Source organism: Mus caroli, unplaced genomic scaffold (genome assembly GCF_978045245.1).
Source record: "Mus caroli unplaced genomic scaffold, Mus_caroli_1 scaffold_11, whole genome shotgun sequence".
Taxonomy (NCBI): domain Eukaryota; kingdom Metazoa; phylum Chordata; class Mammalia; order Rodentia; family Muridae; genus Mus; species Mus caroli.
Window position 1 is genome coordinate 42,713,911 of NW_028227266.1, and position 20,977 is coordinate 42,734,887.

Below are 20,977 nucleotides of genomic sequence, written 5' to 3' on the forward strand. Positions count from 1 at the left end.
GCGAAGAACTCAACTGAGCTACATCCCCGGCTTTTCCCCCTTCATTGTCTATTCTGAGACAGGATTACTAAGTTCCCAGGGCTGGCCTTCTACTCTTGCCTCTGCACCCTGCCTGCTCAGATTACGGACCTGTGTTAAGGTCAGATTCCTGGTGTAATTACTGAGATAAAATGTTTACATACCACCTGAACTCATTTCTGAAATCAAGTGTGTATTTACCACATTTTGGGTCTACTGTTTTATTGGAGTAGTTTCTAAGTAGCAGTAACAACATCCCCATAATTCTCCCTATATTAATTAGAAAAATGGTCCAAGTTGCCGTCTATGTAAATAAAAAAGCAAGAAGCACTAGGAGGTGGCTGCACTTTCCACCTCTGTACTTGGGAGGCTGACGCATGCGAATGTCAGTGACTTAAAGGTCAATCTGGTCTACAGAGCGAGTTCAAGGATAACCAGGGCCACATAGAGACCCCATCTTAAAACAAAACAAAACAAAAACCTACAAAACAAACAAGAAATAAAAAGGCAGGAGTAGAACATGTGTCTAGCCCGTCTGAGACACAGTGAGGAGGGTCCCACGTCCTTCCACAAAGTCCCCACAAATACTAAGCAGGACCAGTCACTCAGTACTAGGTACCTTTAGCAAAGAGTTTGGCACAGTCATGGCACAGTGAGAAATCGTGAGACCACTGTGCGTCCCACCCTTTGCCTGGAGTGGTGGAGCCACAGCTCTTGCAGCGGACACACTTGGTGCAGATCTGGAAATGAATGAAAGGCACTCAGTAGGGATCTCTTGAGCTAGCGTCTTCTGTTATTTCAAAGCCTGGGGATGCAGTTGTTCCTGATCTGATTTCTTTACTGAGATCACTGTGAAGCAGCCGTCATGCTGGCAGACTAAAGGAGGGGTATCCTGCTACAAGCCACCAGCCTCACCCAGCCACCACGATGCTTGTGGAAGGAGCACGGTGTGTGTACCCACCCACACTTTCTTTTTCTTCGTGGGTTTGGTGGGGTAGTTTGGTCCCAGGCACTCGGGGTGATAGCTGTTTCGGCACTTGTTACACTCCAGCAACTGCTGTAGGGAGACAACAGCCAGAGCACAGGTTACACCACCCTCCCCGCCAAGACATGCCAGGAAACACAGAGGTTCACACCCCAAAGCCACTCAGTAATAAGGGAATTTATCACACAGATTTTACTTAATTTTGGATTTTCTTTCCAAAAATTAAAAAAGAAAAAAAATCAAAAAATTATCTTCAGTCAGAAAAACTGTCAGTAGACAGTATATATTGACACAAATTCCCAGTACAAGGGGCTGGGAGGGGGAGGGAACAAGGAAACCCCTTGCTGCCAGGACTTGGTCTACCTTTGTAGCCTGATGCTGTCTTCCACACACATGGCAAAACTTGCAGCGGCGACAACACCAGTTTTCCAGCTGGTCCTCCAGAGGGCGCTCATTCTCCTCTAAGCAAAACTTGTGGAAGGGTTCACAACACACTTGGCAATACACAAACTGTAGCAGGAGGAGAACAAAGCATGTAGGAAGGGTGCACAGAGAAATAATAACTACCATCTATACATCCTGTGGGCCCTAGACATCCCCTGTGATAGCCCAGGGCAGCAAACGTGAGTCTTGCATCTTACAGGACACACATGAAGAAAACTGTACAATGACCTCCTCATCCAATGGACACATATTCTGTCTCATAGCTGACACTATCAGAAGTATAGCCTGGCTAGGGTGGTGCACACCTTTGGTCCCAGCAGTAGAGAGAGGCAGGTGGCACTCTGTGAATCTGAGGCCAGCCTGGTCTACAAAGTGAGTTCCTGTCTCAAAAAAACTATTGCCTAAGATTACTTTTGAGATATGTATAACAATACATGAAGTAAAGTAAATTTTATTTTTATGCCTCTCTCAAATATTTATTTAAGTATAGGTATAGGCAAATATCCTAAAACTTGAAAAGAAAGAACAAAAAGGAAATACCTAAAACATTTCTGGTCTCAAGTATTTAAATAAGAGATACTTGACCTACACTTAATTCGACATAAAGAATTATGCAGTTATTTAAGAGCAACTCAGAGTTCAGACAACCAAAATAGGAATAGCAGAATCAAAAATGACCAAAAAAATCTAAGATTTAACAGGGCATGGTGTAACACACGTCTGATTCCAGCACTTGGGAGGCTAAGGAGTGAGGTGAGAGTTTGAGGTGAGAGACTGGCCTGGGCCACACAGAAGGCTCTCTGCCTCAAAAGAGGAAACAGAATGTGGTAAATGCAGAGAGACCCCAAGAGAGGTGTAGACAAAACTGTGCAAAGAGGAGGTGGGTGGGAGGAGACAGGGTGCGTTAACATGTGTGTTTTAATTCCTTCAAACATTGCGAGAATGAGCTACACTTCCCAGCTCTAATTTAAAAGTACATCTTATATTGGCAGAGGATTTTTAAAAATACAACCACCAGTACTGCTCTTCCCACGGACCTCCAAGTTTAATGGCTAGCACCCCAGGGTGGCTCCAATTCCTGAGAATCCTAGGCCTGTGGCCCCGAGGATGCTGCGCTCATGTACACACACTCCCAGACAGAGACACCTACACGTGATTAAACATAATAAAAGTAATGTTTTAAAAATGTAACAACCCTCAATTTTCTTCTGATCAAACAAAGAAACGCCCTGTTTTTATTACAAAGACAAGTGGTCAGACTTAAAGAGGCCTACAAGTAAGTACAAGCGTGTATCAGTGTTGGCTTCCTAATCTTGATGACGATACAGAGGTTACACAAGTGTGTCCTATCATAGAGGCAGAATGGCTTCTGTTTGCAACTTGCTCAGTCTTGAGAAAACAGAACATATAACATATGTATATACATTTCATTTCTTATTTTACACTTGATCTTAGTTGAAAGACTGGGAATCATGTTGTATTTTGGAAAAATACATACATAGAGGCAGAAACAGACAAAGGACCTCTATTCACATTTGGAGAATCTAGGCAAAGAGTACTAGGTTTTTTATGTTTTCCTATAAGCTTGGCCTAAAATATGTTACCATAAAAAAGACTTAATGGAAAATTCCTCAAACAGTGGTCACAATTAGTAGTAGTATAGTGCACACTGTGCTGGGCACTCTGATTCTTTTTAAAGACTTATTTCTAATTTTATTTATGTGTATTATCCTCAATGTGTGTGGGACAGCAGCAAAGGCCAGGCTTGGAACTGGATCCCTTGAGCTGGAGTTGCAGTGAACCACCGGATGTGGGGTGGGACCTGAACCTGGGTCCTCGGAAGCACAGCCAGTCTCTTCACACTGAGCTGCTCTCGGCCCCAATTCTCTCTTTCCTTTAGTCAGGGTCTTCCTACGTGGCTCTGGCTAGGCTGGAGTTCCCAAGGACCCTCTGCCTCCCGAATGTGGTGGTGAAAGCTGTGTCATGTGTTGGCTCTTTCACTCCATTTTCTTTTTATTTTATGGTTTTGCAAGCAGGGTTTGTCTGTGCAGCCCTGGCTGTCCTGAATGCCACTTTGTAGATGAGGCTGGCCCCAAACTCACAGACATCTGCCTGCCTTTGCCTCCCCAGTGCTGGTACTAAAGGCGTGCATTGTAACAACCAGCTCCCAATACTTTCTTAAATAAGGAATTCTGAGATTGCTATGCACAGCCCTCCTCCTCCAAATCTGCTTACTCATAGAAACTGAAGACTGAGGTATAAAAAAAGCATTTCCTTGTGGGTGGGGCATGCTGGGAGGCAAAGCACTTGATTATGAAGGTAGACTTGGAGTAGTCACCAGGCATTTGCAGACTGAATAGTCTCAGTCTCTGTTATGTCTGAAGCAGCCTTAGCACTTAAAGCACTTAGGTTCACACAGGCTCTAAGAAACTATCTTCTTAAACAGTGAATACAGGGAGCAACTCAGTGGTTGTCTGTGCTAGGGATTGAAGGCAAGACCTTGCACATGGGAGGCAAATGCTTTACCACTGAGCTATGCAGGGACTCATTGTGTACCTTAGGCTGACCTCAAATAACAATCTTTTTGCCTCAGACTCCTAAGGATATAAGCCAGCATGCAGAGACTACATACTTTAAAATATTCATCCAATCAAATATAATCATGCTTTATGGATATTTTGCAATCTGATATTTCTAACCAGTGATGTTATGGGTCTATTAACATCAAACTATACTATCACATTTGCCATTATATGCAAGCCCTACGTCTTTAGCCAGGGCTCTACACTAATTTAAACTCTTGAGTTTTAAATACTGGAGCTAGAGAGATGGCTGAGTGGCTAAGGACACAGACTGCTCTTGCACAGGAGCCAAGTTTGATTCCCAGGTCCCAAATATAGGCTCCCAAGTGTCTGTAACTCCAGTAGCAGGGGATCCAATCCCTCTTCTGACTCCTGAAGGCAGTAGGCATGCACATGGTGCACATACGACATGCAGCCAAATCATCCACACACAAAATAATAATTTTATTATATATACATACCTGGCAATTTATCTAATTACTTTAAAAATAAGTACCTAGCATGCAATAGGGTTAAAGAATGCGCCATTCTACAAGTAAACACCATTTGGACCGGAGAGATGGCTCAGCAGTTAAGAGCACTGACTGCTCTTCCAGAGGTCCTGAGTTCAATTCCTAGCAACCACAAGGTGACTTATAACCATTTGTAATGATGCCCTCTTCTGGTGTGTGTGAAGATAGCTACAGTTACATACATACATACATACATACATACATACATATACATATACATTTATACATACACATACACACACATATATATTAATTATATATATAATATATAGTAATTCTTAAAAAAAATAAAATAAACACCATTTCCAAACAACTCACCCAAAAGATAAGACCACTAACTATATTTCTTCTATTGGGAAATCTTTCTGTACAATTTTTTGTTGTTGTTGTTTCATGGTCTCTCTCTGCAGCTCTGATTGTCTTAGAGCTCACTTTGTTGACCAGGCTAGCCATGAACTCACAGATATCCACCTGTCTCTGTATCTGAGTGCTGGATTAAGGGTAATAATGCCAGCACACCTGCACCTGCATCCCTCTTTAACTGTCAGTGCTTGGTCACTGGGGGCTAATGACCATCCCACCATATGGACTTATTTGTCATTTTTAAATAATCTATCTCTCTTTTGCACATTTTCTGCTGTGTATTTTTCTACTTTTTTTTTTTTTTTGGTTTTTTGAGACAAGGTTTCTCTGTGTAGCTCTGGCTGTCCTGGAACTCACTCTGTAGACCGGGCTGGCCTCGAACTTAGAAATCTGCCTGCCTCTGCCTCCCAAGTGCTGGGATTAAAGGCGTGCGCCACCATGCCTGGCTAATTTTTCTACTTCTTAATAATTGCTAAGAGCTTTTTATACTCATAGGTATTCAATATAAAAACCAACAGCAACCCTTTTTGTTCTAAGAGCAAAGTAAGAACTCTATAATAAAGACTAAATTAAAGAGATGAAAATATTTACTACTAGATTCCATCTTAAAATTTCTAAAATCTAAAAAAAATACTCAGGGGCTGGAGAGATGGCTCAGTAGTTAAGAGCACTGACTGCTCTTCCAGAGGTCCTGAGTTCAACTCCCAGCAACCACAAGGTGGCTCACAACCATCCGCAATGAGATCCGATGCCCTCTTCTGGTGCGTCTGAAGAGAGTGACAGTGTACTCACATACATAATATAAAGAAATCTTTAAAAAAAAAAACCACTAAGTAGCCGGCTTAGCAGAAGACAGAGCTAGCTGCTAACTGCCAACAAGAAGAGCACAGCACAGTGGCATCACCACAGAGGGGACAGAGAAGCAGGCGCCTTACCTCTACATGCCCACTGCTGGCACAGAGAAAGCACACTACCCTGGGTGTTATGGGGACAGAGGTCAGGATCCCTAAGCCTCCCATCTCCCACACATTTTCTGCTTCACAGTCTTCCTGTGGGGAAAGAGACAAAGATCACTTATGAAAGCTTCGAAGTGTCAAAACCAGGACAAACAGCAGAAACACAGAGTCCACAGAATGCCAGGAGCATTCACAGCCACTAGTCCAAACATGAGCAAGCGCTGCTTTAAAGCACTATAAACTTAGACGCAAACTATCTGTTGAAAGCCCACTACTGGTGGGACGCTATGTAAACAGTTGCAAAGATACACCGAGTCTGAATGCACTGTGCTTTGCTGATTCGGGTAACATGAGTTTGAAATAATTCTCTTCCTGGATGCTGCTCAGGATGCCTGTGCTTTCCCACCAGTTCACAAACGGGCCTCAGGCTAACTAGGCTTTCAGGTACCTGAACCTGCCTGTTAGCTGGAGTTCTTATTCATTCCTCTAGTGGGCGCTGTTTCCCTTTGAACGCTCACCTTTTCTTTAAAGGTCATAATGTTCAATAAAGGCATGATCACTAAAGACTTTTACCTTAAAGTCCACTCTGATCCTGTGGACTCCATCTGCTGGGATTTTCTGCTTAGAACTGATGCCATTCGAGAGTGGGTTGAGGATGTTCAAAGTGCCTGCATTCTCTTGTTTACTTACTGGAGGTGGCTTCTCCTGAGATAGAAGATGAATGTAGAAAACAATGACTTGCCCTCATATTGCAAGAGGGGAGAATACAAATGCCTATTTTTAGACATGGAAACATTTTTCAGAGTAAGAATCCTATAGAAGGAGAGGGAGCTAAGTGTGATGGGTCACACTGGATGGGGAAATAGGAGGATGCTGGAAGTTCAAGGCCAGCTTGATGTACAGAGTGCGACCCTGTCTCAAAATAGAGGAAATGTAATCTTCAGAAAAGTCTAAAATTCTGTCTCCATCCAGAACAGAAACAGTGTGCACAGGTACGGGCTGCTTTTGTAGACAAATGTTATTAACATATATACATAGATAACATGTATACAGAGGGCAGAAACCATGCCAGATGCTGTCAGAGTAAGCTGCGGCTAGACTACAGCATACCAGGCCACAATGAAGGCAAGTCAACAAAGCTAAGAGACCAGAAAACAAACCACCAACCAACCAAGAGGGGCAAAAGCTTACACCTGGATTTTGGGAGACCCCACTGCCATCTCCAGAGAAGCAGGGGGACAGTTTCATTCGGGCCAAGGTTCCCGGCACAGACCAGAACAAATGCATCCCTAAAAAGGCGCAGCCAGCTGCCCGCTCACCTTGTCCTTTGGTTTTTGTTTTACAGGGATACTTGGGCGGGGGGCCACTTTTTTCTGCTTGCTTTGCTCTGGCCCTAAAGGATTCAAAAGAGATTTTGGTCAGATGCTGGGAATGAGTACTTTCAGACTGACTGGCCTGTGAGAGGGCCACACAGACTGTCTTCTAGACTTCAAGGTGACACAACCAATCCGGCTTTCTGTTCTGCCACTGTCCGGCACTCACCTGGTTCTGGGGGTGGAGGTTGCTTTTTCTTGGGCTCACTTGGAATGGCCTTGGGAGCTTCTTTTTTCTGCGGTGCTGTGCTAGGAGGCTGAGGGGGGACGACTGCTGCTGGCTGGGAGACCTGCTTGCTGGACTTCCGGGATGCTGGCGCGCTGACCTGTTTGGGTTCAGGCGCAGGGGCAGGCGCGGGGGCACCCCCTTCTTCACTCTTTTCTTCCACAGGCTTTCGGGGTGGAGGCTCGCTGCTGCTCTTCTTTGGGACAGGCTCCTCCCGAGGTGGCGGGGCAGCTTTCTGAACAGGCTCCAAGGGGCTCTTCGCAACAGTGCTCTCTTTGCTCTCTTTCTTTTCAGTGGTCTTAGACTTTTTCTCTTTCTTTTTCACAGCTAGGAGAACAAAACATGATCATCAATGCATAAGTGAGGAAAGTTTCCATGGGAGGAAAAAGCACAAGAGCTCTGTAAGAGTCTCGTCCCAGTCTCCTGCAGCCAAAGCAGGTACTCAGTCTCCACAAAGCTGAGGCCATGTTGATCAGGTAATACAGGGAAATTTTATTGTTCTAGCAAATGAGCAGAGCTATAATTTTTACATGAATTTTAAACAAGTGTCTTAATTATGGAAAATTTCAAACATACCCCAAAATAAAGAGTCAAATGAACCCCCATGTACCTATCATCCAGCTTCAACAACCACCAACTCCCCGGGAGAGAGCAGTACTTTAAAAGAAAAACACAAACAAAAAAAACCTAGTATTCTCTTTACACTGAATGCACACGGCTGCATGACATTAAGGTACGGGACATCACGGGAAGGAGCTCGCACACCACTACCTTTAGTCTGCTTCTGAAGGGAGGCTTTGGAAGGCATCCACTGCAGATTCTGACATTTCCTCATCCTAGGGTAACAAAGGATAAAACATAAGACAAACTGAATATAAACGAGAAGAAATGAAAGAAATGCTTGCTTGTGTGTCTGCAGAAAACAGTGGGTCACCACCCAGGGTCATTTGACAGGACAAGGACTTCTTAGGGTTCAGTTTAGTTTGAACCTTTAAAATTCTTGGGTTGAAAACTTTACCAACCTTTAGGATCTAAAAGGACCAAATGTCATATAATCTTTGAAATGGTACTCAAATTTCTTGTAATTTAATATGGACTTGTACCCCACACAGATTACCCCTCCCTCTTCCTGCCTGCCTTCTGTCCTTCCTGCTTTGAGACAGTGTCCCATACAGCCCAGGTTACACTATACAGTAGCAGTGATCCTGAACTCTTGATCCCCCTGCCTCTGCCTCTCAAGTGCTGGCATCAGAGTAGACACCAGACATGATGATCAGTATTTTTTACTGTCAAATAATTACTGCTCTCTTATGAGATATAATATTCATGTCCACGCATCAGTAACTAAAACTCACTGAGTCCTTTGCTACTAGAAAATTACAGGTGTATCTCATGATGTTTTACCCTATAGTTTAAATTTTACAAAATTTAAACTTAATTTGATTCAAACTGTACTAAATCCATCCTCATCACTCCACAAATGAATAAATTCCAGGCCCCAAACAAAGGTTCTATTTTTGGAACTGGGGAGTGAACATCGGGTCTCACATGTATAAGGCAGGAAGTCCGCTGTGAACTACATGCCTTGCTCACACTCAATACACTGTCACCTCAAAATGTAGCTTAGGCACCTTTTTTGATTTTTTGGTTTTTCGAGACAGGGTTTTTCTCTGTATAGCCCTGGCTGTCCTGGATCTCACTTTGTAGACCAGGTTGGCCTCAAACTCAGAAATCCGCCTGCCTCTGCCTCCCGAGTGCTGGGATTAAAGGCTTGCGCCACCACGCCCTGCTCTTAGGCACCTTTTTTACATTATGCAAATTAAATTACTACTTGCCATTAACATACCCAAACCGAAATTCCTGCTTAAATCCAGAAACCAAAACACAGAATTTTGTCTTTTTGAGATAGTCTCAGTGTATAATCTAAGTTAATCTTGAACTCATAGCAGTTTTCCTGCCTCAAGCTCCCTATGCTGGGGTCACAGGCATGAGCCCCCACACCCATCTTAGGACTGCCTCCTGTCTTCTAGAGACCATATTCCCTGCGAGAATGATGGAGCATTTCTCAACTACAGTTTATGTTAATCACTTTAATGTCACTCATTCGTAAATATCAAAGTGCCAGGCACTTTTCAGGAAGCCTGGTCGCCAGAAGTACTGTTCACATAATTCTAATACATTTTAAACAAATCATCCCAAATGGCAGAAAGTGTACCCCAAAATTGACTGAAAAAGTAGTTTATATCTTTAAAACCTCCCTATGCCAGGCTGAGAGTATCTCAATGGCAGAGCCCTGGACTAGCATGTGTGTGGGTTCAAGCCCTAGCACTGACCACCCCCACCCACAAAATAACCCGTATGAATGGAAATATTTTGAAAGAGTCAGAAAGTCGGAGCCGGGCGTGGTGGCGCACGCCTTTAATCCTAGCACTTGGGAGGCAGAGGCAGGCGGATTTCTGAGTTCGAGGCCAGCCTGGTCTACAAAGTGAGCTCCAGGACAGCCAGGACTACACAGAGAAACCCTGTCTCAAAAAGCAAAAAAAAAAAAAAAAAAGTCAGAAAGTCAAATGTATACTTGACTGAGGGTCTTTCTTTAAGAAGAGACTATTCAAACCTACACTAATATAATAGTCACTAGTCCATGCAGCTATTTAAAGTTAAAAAATTAAAACTTATTTTAAAACATGTAGTTCTTCAGTCACACTGAGCACTTGTCAAGTACTCAACGGCCACGTGTGGCCACTAGGTGCCACATGAACTAACCACAGGAAGCACGTTTCCATTACTGAGACTCTCCTACACTAGACGGCATGGCTACAGAATACTTACTCAGCTCGGACCTTATCTCGTTACAAACGTGAACTCCGCATCTAACTTAGAGACCCAGCAGGTCAGTGCAAGCACACCAGGTTGTCACCCCGTGTGACAAACCATGAGGTCACTGCCTCAGAGGAAGACTCACTCACTTGCAGCATTGCTTCTTTATATTGCGGCCACCAAACTTGGGCTTGTCCAGGCAATTAGTGCAAATGCCACAGTCCTCAGGCACCTGGCAGCCAGGACATTGTCCGCACCGCCTTGATCGCCGCCCTTTCTTCACCGGGGGCTCCTGAGGTGCCTTGTTTCTGGTGACAGGCTTAATTGGTTTGATGGGAGGAGCAAGAGGCTCAGCATCTTCTGAGCCAGCAACTGATGACTTGTCTGTTAAGAAAACCGTATCTTTAGTTCCAAGGGAATTTCTAACACCTTGAGAAACCCTCAGAGTCCCTTTGTATCATTAGATACATTAAACCTCACCTGGATTGCTAGTCAAAACAGAAGAATTTACAATATAGTCATACACAGAACTCAGAGGTGTTCAAAATAATTATCTAAATGCTTTTCAACACCTTCAACCGATAGCTTGATGAAAGCAAAAATCTCAGTGCGAAAACAAAACACCTTGCCTGCAAGTCAAGAGCAAGCTGAGAGCTTCTGGGAGCTCTCTAGATGACTAACCATCAGGAGAAGGCACCCAGCACTGCAGAGTCAGGTGGCAGTCATGAGGACATGCCTATCCTGGTGGTTGTTTTGTTTTTGTCAACGTGACACAAGCCACAGTTATCTGGGAAGAGGAACCTCAATTGAAAGCATGCCTCTGCCTGCAGACTAGTTTGTAGGGCATTTTCTTGAGAAGCGACTGATGAGTCGGGGCCCAGCCCATCATGACTGGTGCCACCCCTGGACAGGTGGTCCTGAGTTGTATAAGAAATAGAGGCTAACAGCCGAGAGGATCGAGGCAGTAGGCAGTGGTCCTCCAGGCTCTCAGCTTCAGTTCCTGCCCTGGCTTTCCTCAGTGACTCCGTGGTACCTAAGAGTTATAAGATGAAATTAACCCTTTCCTCCCCGGTTGCTTTTGACCATGGTGTTTTATTCAGAGAAGCAGTTGAAAGCCTAATTCATAGAGTGCTTCATAGACCTCTATTCCAGGAAGTGTAAAAGACAAGGGCTCCAACTGCTGTGTCCCGACAACCACTGGTACAGAGAGGTCACGCTCAGCACAGCTGCCTCCAGGCAGGTTCTTAGTGTGGCCAAGACAGATGTCAGTATTGTTTCTGAGAGAAGAAATGACTGACAGCCTTGTCAAGCCTTTCTTCTACTGCACAGCAGTCTAGGAAGGCTTTGCCCATTCTTCTTCCCTTTCAGGACTCACACTCGCATCAGCATCTGATGGCTTACAAGTCTTCCCTGGGTACCTTTTCTTTCTGTGGCCCTTCCTCTGACAAAATCTTTATATACTTAACGCCCTGCAGCTATCTGGCTTTGGTCTGTTGTTTGGTCTAAGGAACTGTGACTAGCCCACCAGCACCTGCAGAACGACAGCGAAGCTCCAAGGTCGCCCTCCCTGATTTACCATCATTCCCCATGGAAGACAAAATTTTTTCTCGTTCTTCCCACGGTAAGGCACTCAAGGTGGGCATGTCATCAGGAAACACAGCTCGTTTGCGGCCAAGGGCCACAGCAGCTCTTCTGCAGACATGTTTAATCCGGGGTCCTCGAACAGAGGTTTCTGATGAATCACTTTCTTGACCCTGAGTATGAAATAAGCCACAAATTAAGACAATCATGCATGTTGCAATTACAACGAAATGAAGCCGAAGTATACCTGATCAATGTATTATAATCTATCGGCAAAGCATACAACTCGGAACTAATCCTAGCCGTTAGGTCGCTATATGGAAACCAACTACTCCTCCACCCTACCTATATTGTCCCTTCTATGTTGCTGTAGAACATAATTTTCTACTTCTTACAATGCTCCAGGTCCTTGAAGGACCACTGCACATACACCCCGCCGCCTAGCTCCTATAATTGATGCAGCTCAAACATTTAGCCTAACCCAAACCTGCCCCAAGACGGGGCTCCATGAACCTGGCTTTAACATGTGAGGCAGGAAAGAGTACCTGTGCTTTGGGCTGGTCAGTCTGTTTGAGACTCTTACTCTTCTCAATCTTGCAGAGCTGGGCTTTGGCCTTTTTTAGGAGGCTGGCAACCCTCTTGTCAGTCATTGGAAGCTTGTCTGCCTGAGCCAACATGGAGCCTATGGAGGAAGTGGAGTGTTTAACAGTGCTAGATGAAGGAGCGGAAAGGCAGGGGGTTCTCTCCTTCTCCAGGGATGGGGCAGCTGGGCCGAGGTCCAAGTTGTTTTTTTCCAGATTTCCTCTCCCTTTCTTTATAAGAATTTTGGCTTTGACAGCTGTTGTGTCCCCAAGAGTCACAGGAGCAACATCAGCCCCAGAATCAAGTGACGAAGACTTCTTCCGCCCTGTTGCTTTTTTGGCAGAAGATGAAGTGCCAACATCTTCTCCAGCAACCTTCTCTTTGGAAACCCGACCCACAGGATACAAAGCAGAGCTACTCTGAATGTCTGAGCCCTTTTTCCTTTTCTCTTTCCTTGATTCCCGCTTATTCTCCTTCTCTCTCTCCCGGTCTCTCTCTCTACTCTTGTCCTTCTCCACGCTCTTGTCAGCATCGCGATCTTTGGACAGCTCCTCCGGGGCTGTGTCTTTCTTTCTCCCCTTCTCGGTCTGAGAGCCTGGGGTGAACCATGGGAAGAGAGCAGGGCTATTTGACGAAAATGGCTCTGCCGGAGCACTAGTCTGCTTCCTTGCTCTCTGATTTTTCTCTGTAGATTCCCCAGACTGAGTTAGGGAATGAGAAGGAAAAGTAAAAGTTGGGTTTAAGGCACTAGCGGCAAGAGGACTAACGGGAATGCTTAATGAGGAGGAGACAGAAGACGGGGGAGTGAGAGGTGACAGCTCAGAGGTGCTAAGCCTTCCGCTTCTTGTCCTCATGGAGTGAGAAGGTGATCTTGGTTCAGACCGAATCGGACTAAACACTTTCCTTTTCCTTTTTCTATTAGATACTCCCGAAGAGGACGCTCCAGAAGAAGTCCGATTACTAGGCAAGGTCACAGACTCAAATATTCTAGAGTGTGCCTCACTTGGAGTAAATCTGGGAGCTCTCAGAATGGGGCTCCTTTTATGAATATCAAACCTTGTTCCAGAATGGAGTGGTGAAAACAACCGGGCCGAAGCGGCAGTACCAGATGCAGAAAAACCAGAAGCAAAGCCGACATCCTCGGGAGTCAGCGGAGGGGGTCGGAAGTTATCAAATATTGGTTTGCGAATCAGACCTTCTTTGGCATACTTTGCTGAGGAAAAGTACTGTGGCTCTGACCTCGAATGTTTTAAAGAAGTCCACCTAAATGTTGGCTCCCGCAAAATAGATTTCCGCTTCCCTTGCATGGGAGCAGCAGAAGCAGGCAGGAATGGTGATGCTAAGGGGATGGTGGGAGGCATAAGCCAAGGTGTGTGGTCAGAGATGCCGGAGGCTGGCTGCAGTGGAGGGGGAGGGGTGAGCAGAGGCGGAGGTGGCGAGGAGGAGGTCTGCTGCTGGGGGGCACTTTGTAGAGTTGGTAATTTTTTAGTTGCTCTAGATCCAAAGCTTCTCTCAGACATCGAATACCGTCTGCTTCTCCTATCATTACTCTCATTTTCTGGGGACTGGGAAATAGGCAGTGGAGTATGAACTTCAGGGGTATTACTGCGCTCCTCGGGAAGTGCCTGGATCTCTTCAGAGGCCTGAGATTCTGAGGTGGTATCGATACTGGGGCTGCTGGATCGGGAGGAGTCTGAAGACATCTGAGAGGAGTGCTGGGAGGCGGCACTGGACTTCTCAGAGGATCCACAGGACGTGGCGCTGAATCTGCTGTTTGGGGTAGATTCTAGGCGTGCGATCTTAATTGGAGGGTCATAATCCTCGTCCTCTATGAACCGTCGGGGAGTCTTGATGATCCTGGAGGAGATGGCGCTGACCACAGGCATGATGAACTGTCGGATATTCTTGACCTGCGTCTTCACCTTCCTTCCCTGCAGCTGAGCCGCTTCTTTCTCAATTTTCTTCTGCGCCCCCTTCTTTGCCCTCTGCAGGAGTTGCTTAGCAATTGTGGCATCTGTCCTTTTACAAGAAGGAATAATCCTGACCGGTTTAATCCTTCGAGGGCTTTGTCTGACAACTGTCTTATCTTCTTTTGTGAGAGGGGGTGTTCCTTCCTTGTCTTTCCGGACCTTCTGAGGCTTTTCCAGTTCAGAATTAATGAGAAGACCTGAAGGGGTCTTTATCCGTTCTGTGGATGGAGGCCTTCCTCGCCGTCTTACAATCTGCACCCCCTTCCTTCCTATTTGGAGCTTCCCTGTCTTAAACTTAGACTTGAGAGGAGACAGTTTACCTGCTCTTAACTTTTTAATCTTTGTGGCTTGCTGGAACATAGCAGAAGGGGTCCGTTTAACTTTTTTCAGGCTATCCTCTCTGCTTCCTTGTGTTAACTCTGCAATGTCCTTTCCATGTGTGATTTTGATTTTTACCCCAGGGAAGGTAGGAGGTCTTCCTCTCTTCTTTTCTATGCTCTTAGAATCTTTCTTCTTGATTTTATCTGCAGATTTGGTCTCTGATTTGTTTAGAGGGGAAAACACAGACGGGTCTGAGAGGATGGCTGGGTTCCGGTCAGAGCCACTTCTAGGTCTCCCGCGAGGTTTTCGAGGACTAGCTTTAACTGTGTGTGGAAATTAAACAATGAAGAGCATATATTTAGCTGTGTAGTTCAGGTCTTAGATAAGCTGAATATAATTTAGCACAGGCCATTTTGTAGCGAGCTCATTGGGACTACTGAGTCAATGCTACATCTTAATTGTGCTTAATTTCTTCTCACCAAATATTTACCTCAATGACACAGTAACACCCCACCTGAAAAAAAATCTAATTACTTTTTTGACATAAAAATCAAAATAAGGTTTTCAATTGAAGTGACCTAGAAAACAGAAATTTCTGCTCCTCAGATGAGCAAGATTTTTATTCCTTTTCTAAAATTAAAAATAAATAAACAAACAAACAAATAAATAAAATAACCATTTTTTTAAAATCTGTAATACATTGTTCAGTTCATTCACAAAGAGTGGCAGTTCAGAACATATTTCAAAAGCCGAGAATGGAGCTCAGGAGGCTAAGACAGAAAGGCTGACAAGTCTGAGGTTAGCCTTGAGCTACACAGAAAAACCTGATCTCAAAACAAAACAGAGCAACCACACCTAAACAAAAGCACACACAAGAAAAACACCAACTCAACCAAGATGACAATGGACATTCCAACTCTTCAATCTGTAACTGACTTTGAATAAATCTGAACAATATCAATTTTCATGCAAAGAGGCGCCTTCCCGGGCAGCTTAGCATCCTGTATTTTCAATTGGTTCTGGTAGAGTAAACTAAGAAAGGCTTACTTCAGAAAAATGCCTACTCACAAGACATCGGCACAATCACCAGCACGGAGCACGAGAGCTTACAAAAGCAGTCAGTGGCTTGTGTGATGTGCGCCTTAGTCTATGCTTTGCTAAGGCTTCTCAAACTAGTTAGTCCCAAGATACAGAAAGATTTAGCCCCAGCTGATGTGAAGGTCAAATCAACAATTTATGAAGACAGATCACTGCTATTTCAGATAAAAGAGAAAGCTAGGTGTGATGGAGCACACCTGGAAACCCAACACTAAGGAGGCAGAGGCAGGAAACTACCCACAAGTTCAAGGTCATCCTGGTCTGCCTATGGAGTTCTAGCCAGGGCTACATATTGAGATCTTACACACAGGAATCTCCAAAATTATAAAGATGTCCAGCCTGCTACTATGAAGACAGCTAAGGAGCACAACTTCCCCTAACACCTAACAGCTTGCACTGAAAATGCACTAAGAACTGGCTCCAGCAGCCAGGCATGATGGCTCACACTTACACTTGTGACCCCAGGACTTGCCAGGGCTACTCAGTGAGTTCTATGCCAACCTGGGCTACAAAGTAAGACCCTGACTCCAAAAAATCCCTATGGTTTGGCTTTTGTTTGTTTTTTAAATTCTTCCTTAGCTTCTCAGTGTTATATAGTACAACCTTCTCGCCCTTCCTAGGCATCAAAAGAGCTTTCCGACACTATGAACATCTGTGCTGTGGAGCTGCTTGGCAACACAACAGAAACCCACCAGGTCCAGTGGCTGAACCTGAAACACAAGTGCAGTACTTACCAAGTAGCATAGGCAATTCCCCTTAACAGATTAAGAGTTTACAAATCAATTCTCAATGTATACTAATTATAACCAAAGCACTGGACTATAAGACAGTAGATAACACTTCATCTAAGCAATACATAGCCAGATAACAAGCACGACAGTTAAGGTAAACTGATGCCAGAAAAGCCTCCCTGAGGCTGTAGACTCGACTCCTGAACACCGTGGGGCATTTCACGGGGCTGCCAGACTCGTTCAGCAACCCTGAAACCACTTCTATATCACTTTTTAAAAGAAGCTTTCACAGGCAAGTAGAAAAAGCAGAGCAGAGAAGGGTCCTTACTCGGCTGCCTAGCTTCTTACACTCGAGGCGCACACTGGCTCAAAGCCCTGTCCTCATTTTTATCAACTGTAAATGAAGAGTTAGAGTAAGAATCTTCTACAGAGACTTAGATTCCATCATCTCTTAAAGAAACCACTGCTACCATCTAAAAAACAGGGCCTCAGATACTGACTGGTACCAGTAACCAGGCAGGAATACCATCACTGGGCACACAAAAGTTATCAGCTTGGGTGTTTAATTGGATTACTACATAATACTTAATGACTTCCAAATGAGACCCAAATGTCAGCAACCATCACAAACTAAACAGAATAAAAACATCTAACAATAGAATATTTTACTAGTCTGTTTATCCACATAAACAAAACCTTACTAGAAGTCTAGATACTGACAAGATGAGGAGTGGGTTTCCCATCAACAGAGCCTCAAGTCTTTCCTCCAGCTCAGTGATCCAAGCTAATAAAGGTAAAGTCCACTGACTATCTTAGGAAACTGCTTGTAGGTCTAGAATTTTGTTGAGAACACTGATAAACAATGCTAATAACTGGAAACATCCGCATAATTTTCAGTTTCTTTATTTTAGTACAGCCTTTTAAGGGTTAGGTAAAATGGTATCATATAGTGTCAACATGTTTCTGGTTCTTTGACAATAAAACATTAAATTTCATCTACCAAAAAACAAGAGCCAATTCCTCCCCCCCACACACACACACAAGCATAAATACTACTACAGAATAGAACACAATAAATTTAACCAAATTTCCCAAAATCATTCTGTAGAAACCTACTTCCCATGCCCAAGTATTACCCAGGAACACAGAGTGAAGAATTTACAAGCACAGGCAGCAGGAACCAGTCGGCCCAGTCTAGCTCACAGTTTCCTAGCCTGGGCTGCAATCATCCTTACTCACAACAAGGCAGGAGGAAGCCACACTCTCCTAACAGACAGAATGCAGATCTGTGACACATGCTTCATTGGCCATACCTGAAGGAGACCTTGTGGGGCTTCGCACTCTGACTTCTTCATCTGAGCCAAAACCTAAGAACTGCTCATCCTACAACAAAGGAAAATTATTTTAAAATCAGAAACAAAAACATAAATGTGAATAAATCCAAAGGAAAGGCCTAGATGAAACAAATGCATTGGAAAGTTGGTGTGTGCATCCCAGTCATCAGTATCCAAACAGTCTATAAAGTCACGGCCTCAGTCACAGAGTACACAGATTACACATAGTAGCTGTGCAATCACTCAACAACGCATAGAAAGCTTATCTCTGGTGAGCATTAGATAAGGGATAGTCCTGAATTTCAAACTATAGATACAGGTCCAAACCTTTCAAAGATAATTTTAATACAAATAAGCAAATCAGTATAAAAAATACACAGCCACAAATATAACAAGTCCTTATAGCTACAGACATATAGGGAATAATAACATAACCCTATAATGGTCTCTTGCCTGCTAAATATCAGAGACTGTAAGTGCCTTAACTGTCAGCTCCTTAATGCAGGAGCAGCTATTCAGATGTGATTTCTGTACATCTGAGATTGGAGAGTCTCAACGTGCATTTTATGGTACCACCTTAAAATGCCCTGTGGTAAGAGATGTAATGGTGGGCAGTAGTGATGGCAACAGGAATCATAAACTGACCACACACGGTGACAGGAAAACCTCTTATTGCCAATTCTGCTTAGAGAAAACAAAAGCAAAAACTCTCCTTACCTTTAACTTTTAACCTACCTTAAAAATACTAAGAATCATTTAGGCTATTTTGGACAAGTTCTCAAGAAAAAGTCTATTGAAACATCTGATTGTATGAATTTACTGAATCAGAAAAAAGTTCTTTCTAGAAAGACAGAGAGAGGGAGGAGGAGAGGGAGGGGGAGAAACAGAGGGGGGGGGCAGGCGCGAGGGGAGAGAATATTTCAGATTCCACAAACAAACAGCACGATCCCAGAGTCTGGTAAATCCCCAGCTGTGTCCCAACATTTAAAGTCTCCAAAGTTTCCTCCTGTGGACAGCGCCAGGACAACAGGAGTGCACTCCCACTGAAGAGCTCTTCCTCAGTTTAAAACTAGAGCCAGGTGCTAACAAGGCCCTTAACCACTTACCAAGCACATGAAACATTTTAGACAAATCAGCAGTTCAACTCTTAAAGGCTGTAGGCAGCATTTTTCCCTCTGAGACTAAGGTGAAAAGGTATTTTAAAAGTCTCATCTGTTAGGAGCAGTGGCTGATCTCTAGAGGGCTCAGTTTTCTTTCTTTCTTTCTTTCTTTCTTTCTTTCTTTCTTTCTTTCTTTCTTTCTCTCTCTCTTTCTCTCTCTCTTTCTTCATTCCTTCCTTCCTTCCTTCCTTCCTTCCTTCCTTCCTTCCTTCCTCTCTCTCTCTCTCTCTCTCTCTCTCTCTTTGTTAAAGATTTATTTTATTTATATGAGTACACCATAGCTGTCTTCAGACACACCAGAAGAGGGCGTCAGATCTCATTATGGGTGGTTGTGAGCCACCATGTGGTTGCTGGGAATTGAACTGGGGACCTCTGGAAGGGCAATCAGTGCTCTTAACCGCTGAGCCATCTCTCCAGCCCCTGGGCTCGGTTTTCATTCCTAGCACCCACTCGGTGACTCAGCCACCTAAAACTTTAGTTCCAAGGGGTCTGATGCTCTCTTCAGCCTCTCAGAGCACCAGAGCAGTACACAGTACACAAACGTAAGTGCAGGCAAAATATCTATATACACACAAATAAAATAAAGAAGGAAGTACTTAAAGAAAGATGAGGGCGGGAGGAGGGTATAGGGGACTTTCGGAGAGGAAACTAAGAAAGGGGATAGCATTTGGAATGTAAATGAAGAAAATATCTAATTAGAAAAAAACTTGAAATAAAAAAAAATTTTAAAAGAGAGAAAGATGATAATCCCAGGTAGAGGCAGGTGAATTTCCATGAGTTCAAGGCCAGCCTGGTCTACAGATCGAGCTCCAGAACAGACAGAGATACACAAAGAAACCCTTTAGGACTCAGCTCTGCTATTCTCAGGCTATGTAAGTGTTGACAAGTCACTTTCTCCCTCCATTTCTTTTCTTATTGAGCACTGAGAAAGGGAAGCAGACCATTTATATAAAAATCACTTCTAAAAGCAACATGCATATTCCTATTACTTTTATTAGGGTTGTAGTTGAAGACCAAAAGTCTAGCCAAATGACCTGCCCAAGATCACACACATAACAGGTAACAATCAAGGAACCTATGTTTAAAGTGAGTGCAGTTATTGCTGTTGTAATCTCTTCAATACCACAATAGTTAAATTAAACCTATAAATAATTGAAGGGTTCAAATAAAGTACCCACAGAACAAAACTATCTATTCTACAACTAAAGCCACAAAACACCCATTTTCAGATCCTTCAAGCTTCTGGTCCATCTGTTCTTTGTTTACATCAGGCTCATCTAACACCCTGCCAATCCGTGTATTTCACAGTGTCTGCATATTGCCAAATGCACCCAGCAGGCCACACCCCTAACTGCATGAGTCTTATACTCCAAGCTCAGTGCAAGCAACTATACGTGAACAGGTGAGATATTTATTTGTTTTCATGGAAAAGAGATGAATACCATAGTGCTCACTGTCAGCAACTGTAGTGGGTCACCATGGGTACTGCAAATGTTCCCAAAGCCTGTCTGTACACTCCTAACTGTAAAGTCCTACAGGACAGTGCGGGCCCCACTGAGCTCTCAGGCAGTCATTCAACTGTCAATGTTCAGAGTTTTTCCAAGTATTTTCTAAACTGATAGGAAACATTTGTCTCAGAATAAGATTTGAACAAGAAAAGAATGTGTAGTCAAAAGGGCTGTGCTGCTGGCATGGTGGCACATGCCCTTAATCCTAGCACTTGGGAGGCTAACGCAGAGTTTGAGGCCAGCCTTGTTTACATAATGAGTTCCAGGATACCCAGTAACACACAGTGCGGACCCTTTCCCCTAAAGGCTATATTTCAACCCAAGAACCGTTTATTTGGTTGGTTGGTTGTTTTGTTTGTTTGGGTTTTTTTGTTTTTTGGGTTTTTTTTTTTTTTGCATTTGAAATATATACTTAT

The 20,977-nt window shown here is 43.9% G+C and overlaps 1 protein-coding gene across 8 annotated transcripts in view; it reads right to left on the bottom strand.

Moving 5' to 3' along the window:
* The window catches only part of Kmt2a (lysine methyltransferase 2A), a 77,290-nt gene that overhangs the window by 30,458 nt on the left and 25,855 nt on the right, over positions 1-20,977 (bottom strand). For 6 of the 8 annotated variants that reach the window (XR_015048941.1, XM_029481723.1, XM_029481722.1 and 3 more), the window contains 12 exons: positions 17,873-17,942; positions 12,403-15,053; positions 11,853-12,030; positions 10,426-10,660; positions 8,231-8,295; positions 7,403-7,786; positions 7,180-7,253; positions 6,434-6,565; positions 5,840-5,953; positions 1,367-1,513; positions 980-1,075; positions 638-758 (listed from right to left, as the gene is read on the bottom strand). Coding sequence is in view for 7 of the 8 variants with exons in the window: in XM_029481723.1 (XP_029337583.1) it covers positions 638-758; positions 980-1,075; positions 1,367-1,513; positions 5,840-5,953; positions 6,434-6,565; positions 7,180-7,253; positions 7,403-7,786; positions 8,231-8,295; positions 10,426-10,660; positions 11,853-12,030; positions 12,403-15,053; positions 17,873-17,942 (4,267 nt within the window). In the remaining variant the exon portion in view is untranslated. The remainder of the gene's footprint in view (positions 1-637; positions 759-979; positions 1,076-1,366; positions 1,514-5,839; positions 5,954-6,433; positions 6,566-7,179; positions 7,254-7,402; positions 7,787-8,230; positions 8,296-10,425; positions 10,661-11,852; positions 12,031-12,402; positions 15,054-17,872; positions 17,943-20,977) is intronic. The other 2 variants (XM_085844596.1, XM_085844597.1) reach the window with 2 other exon arrangements.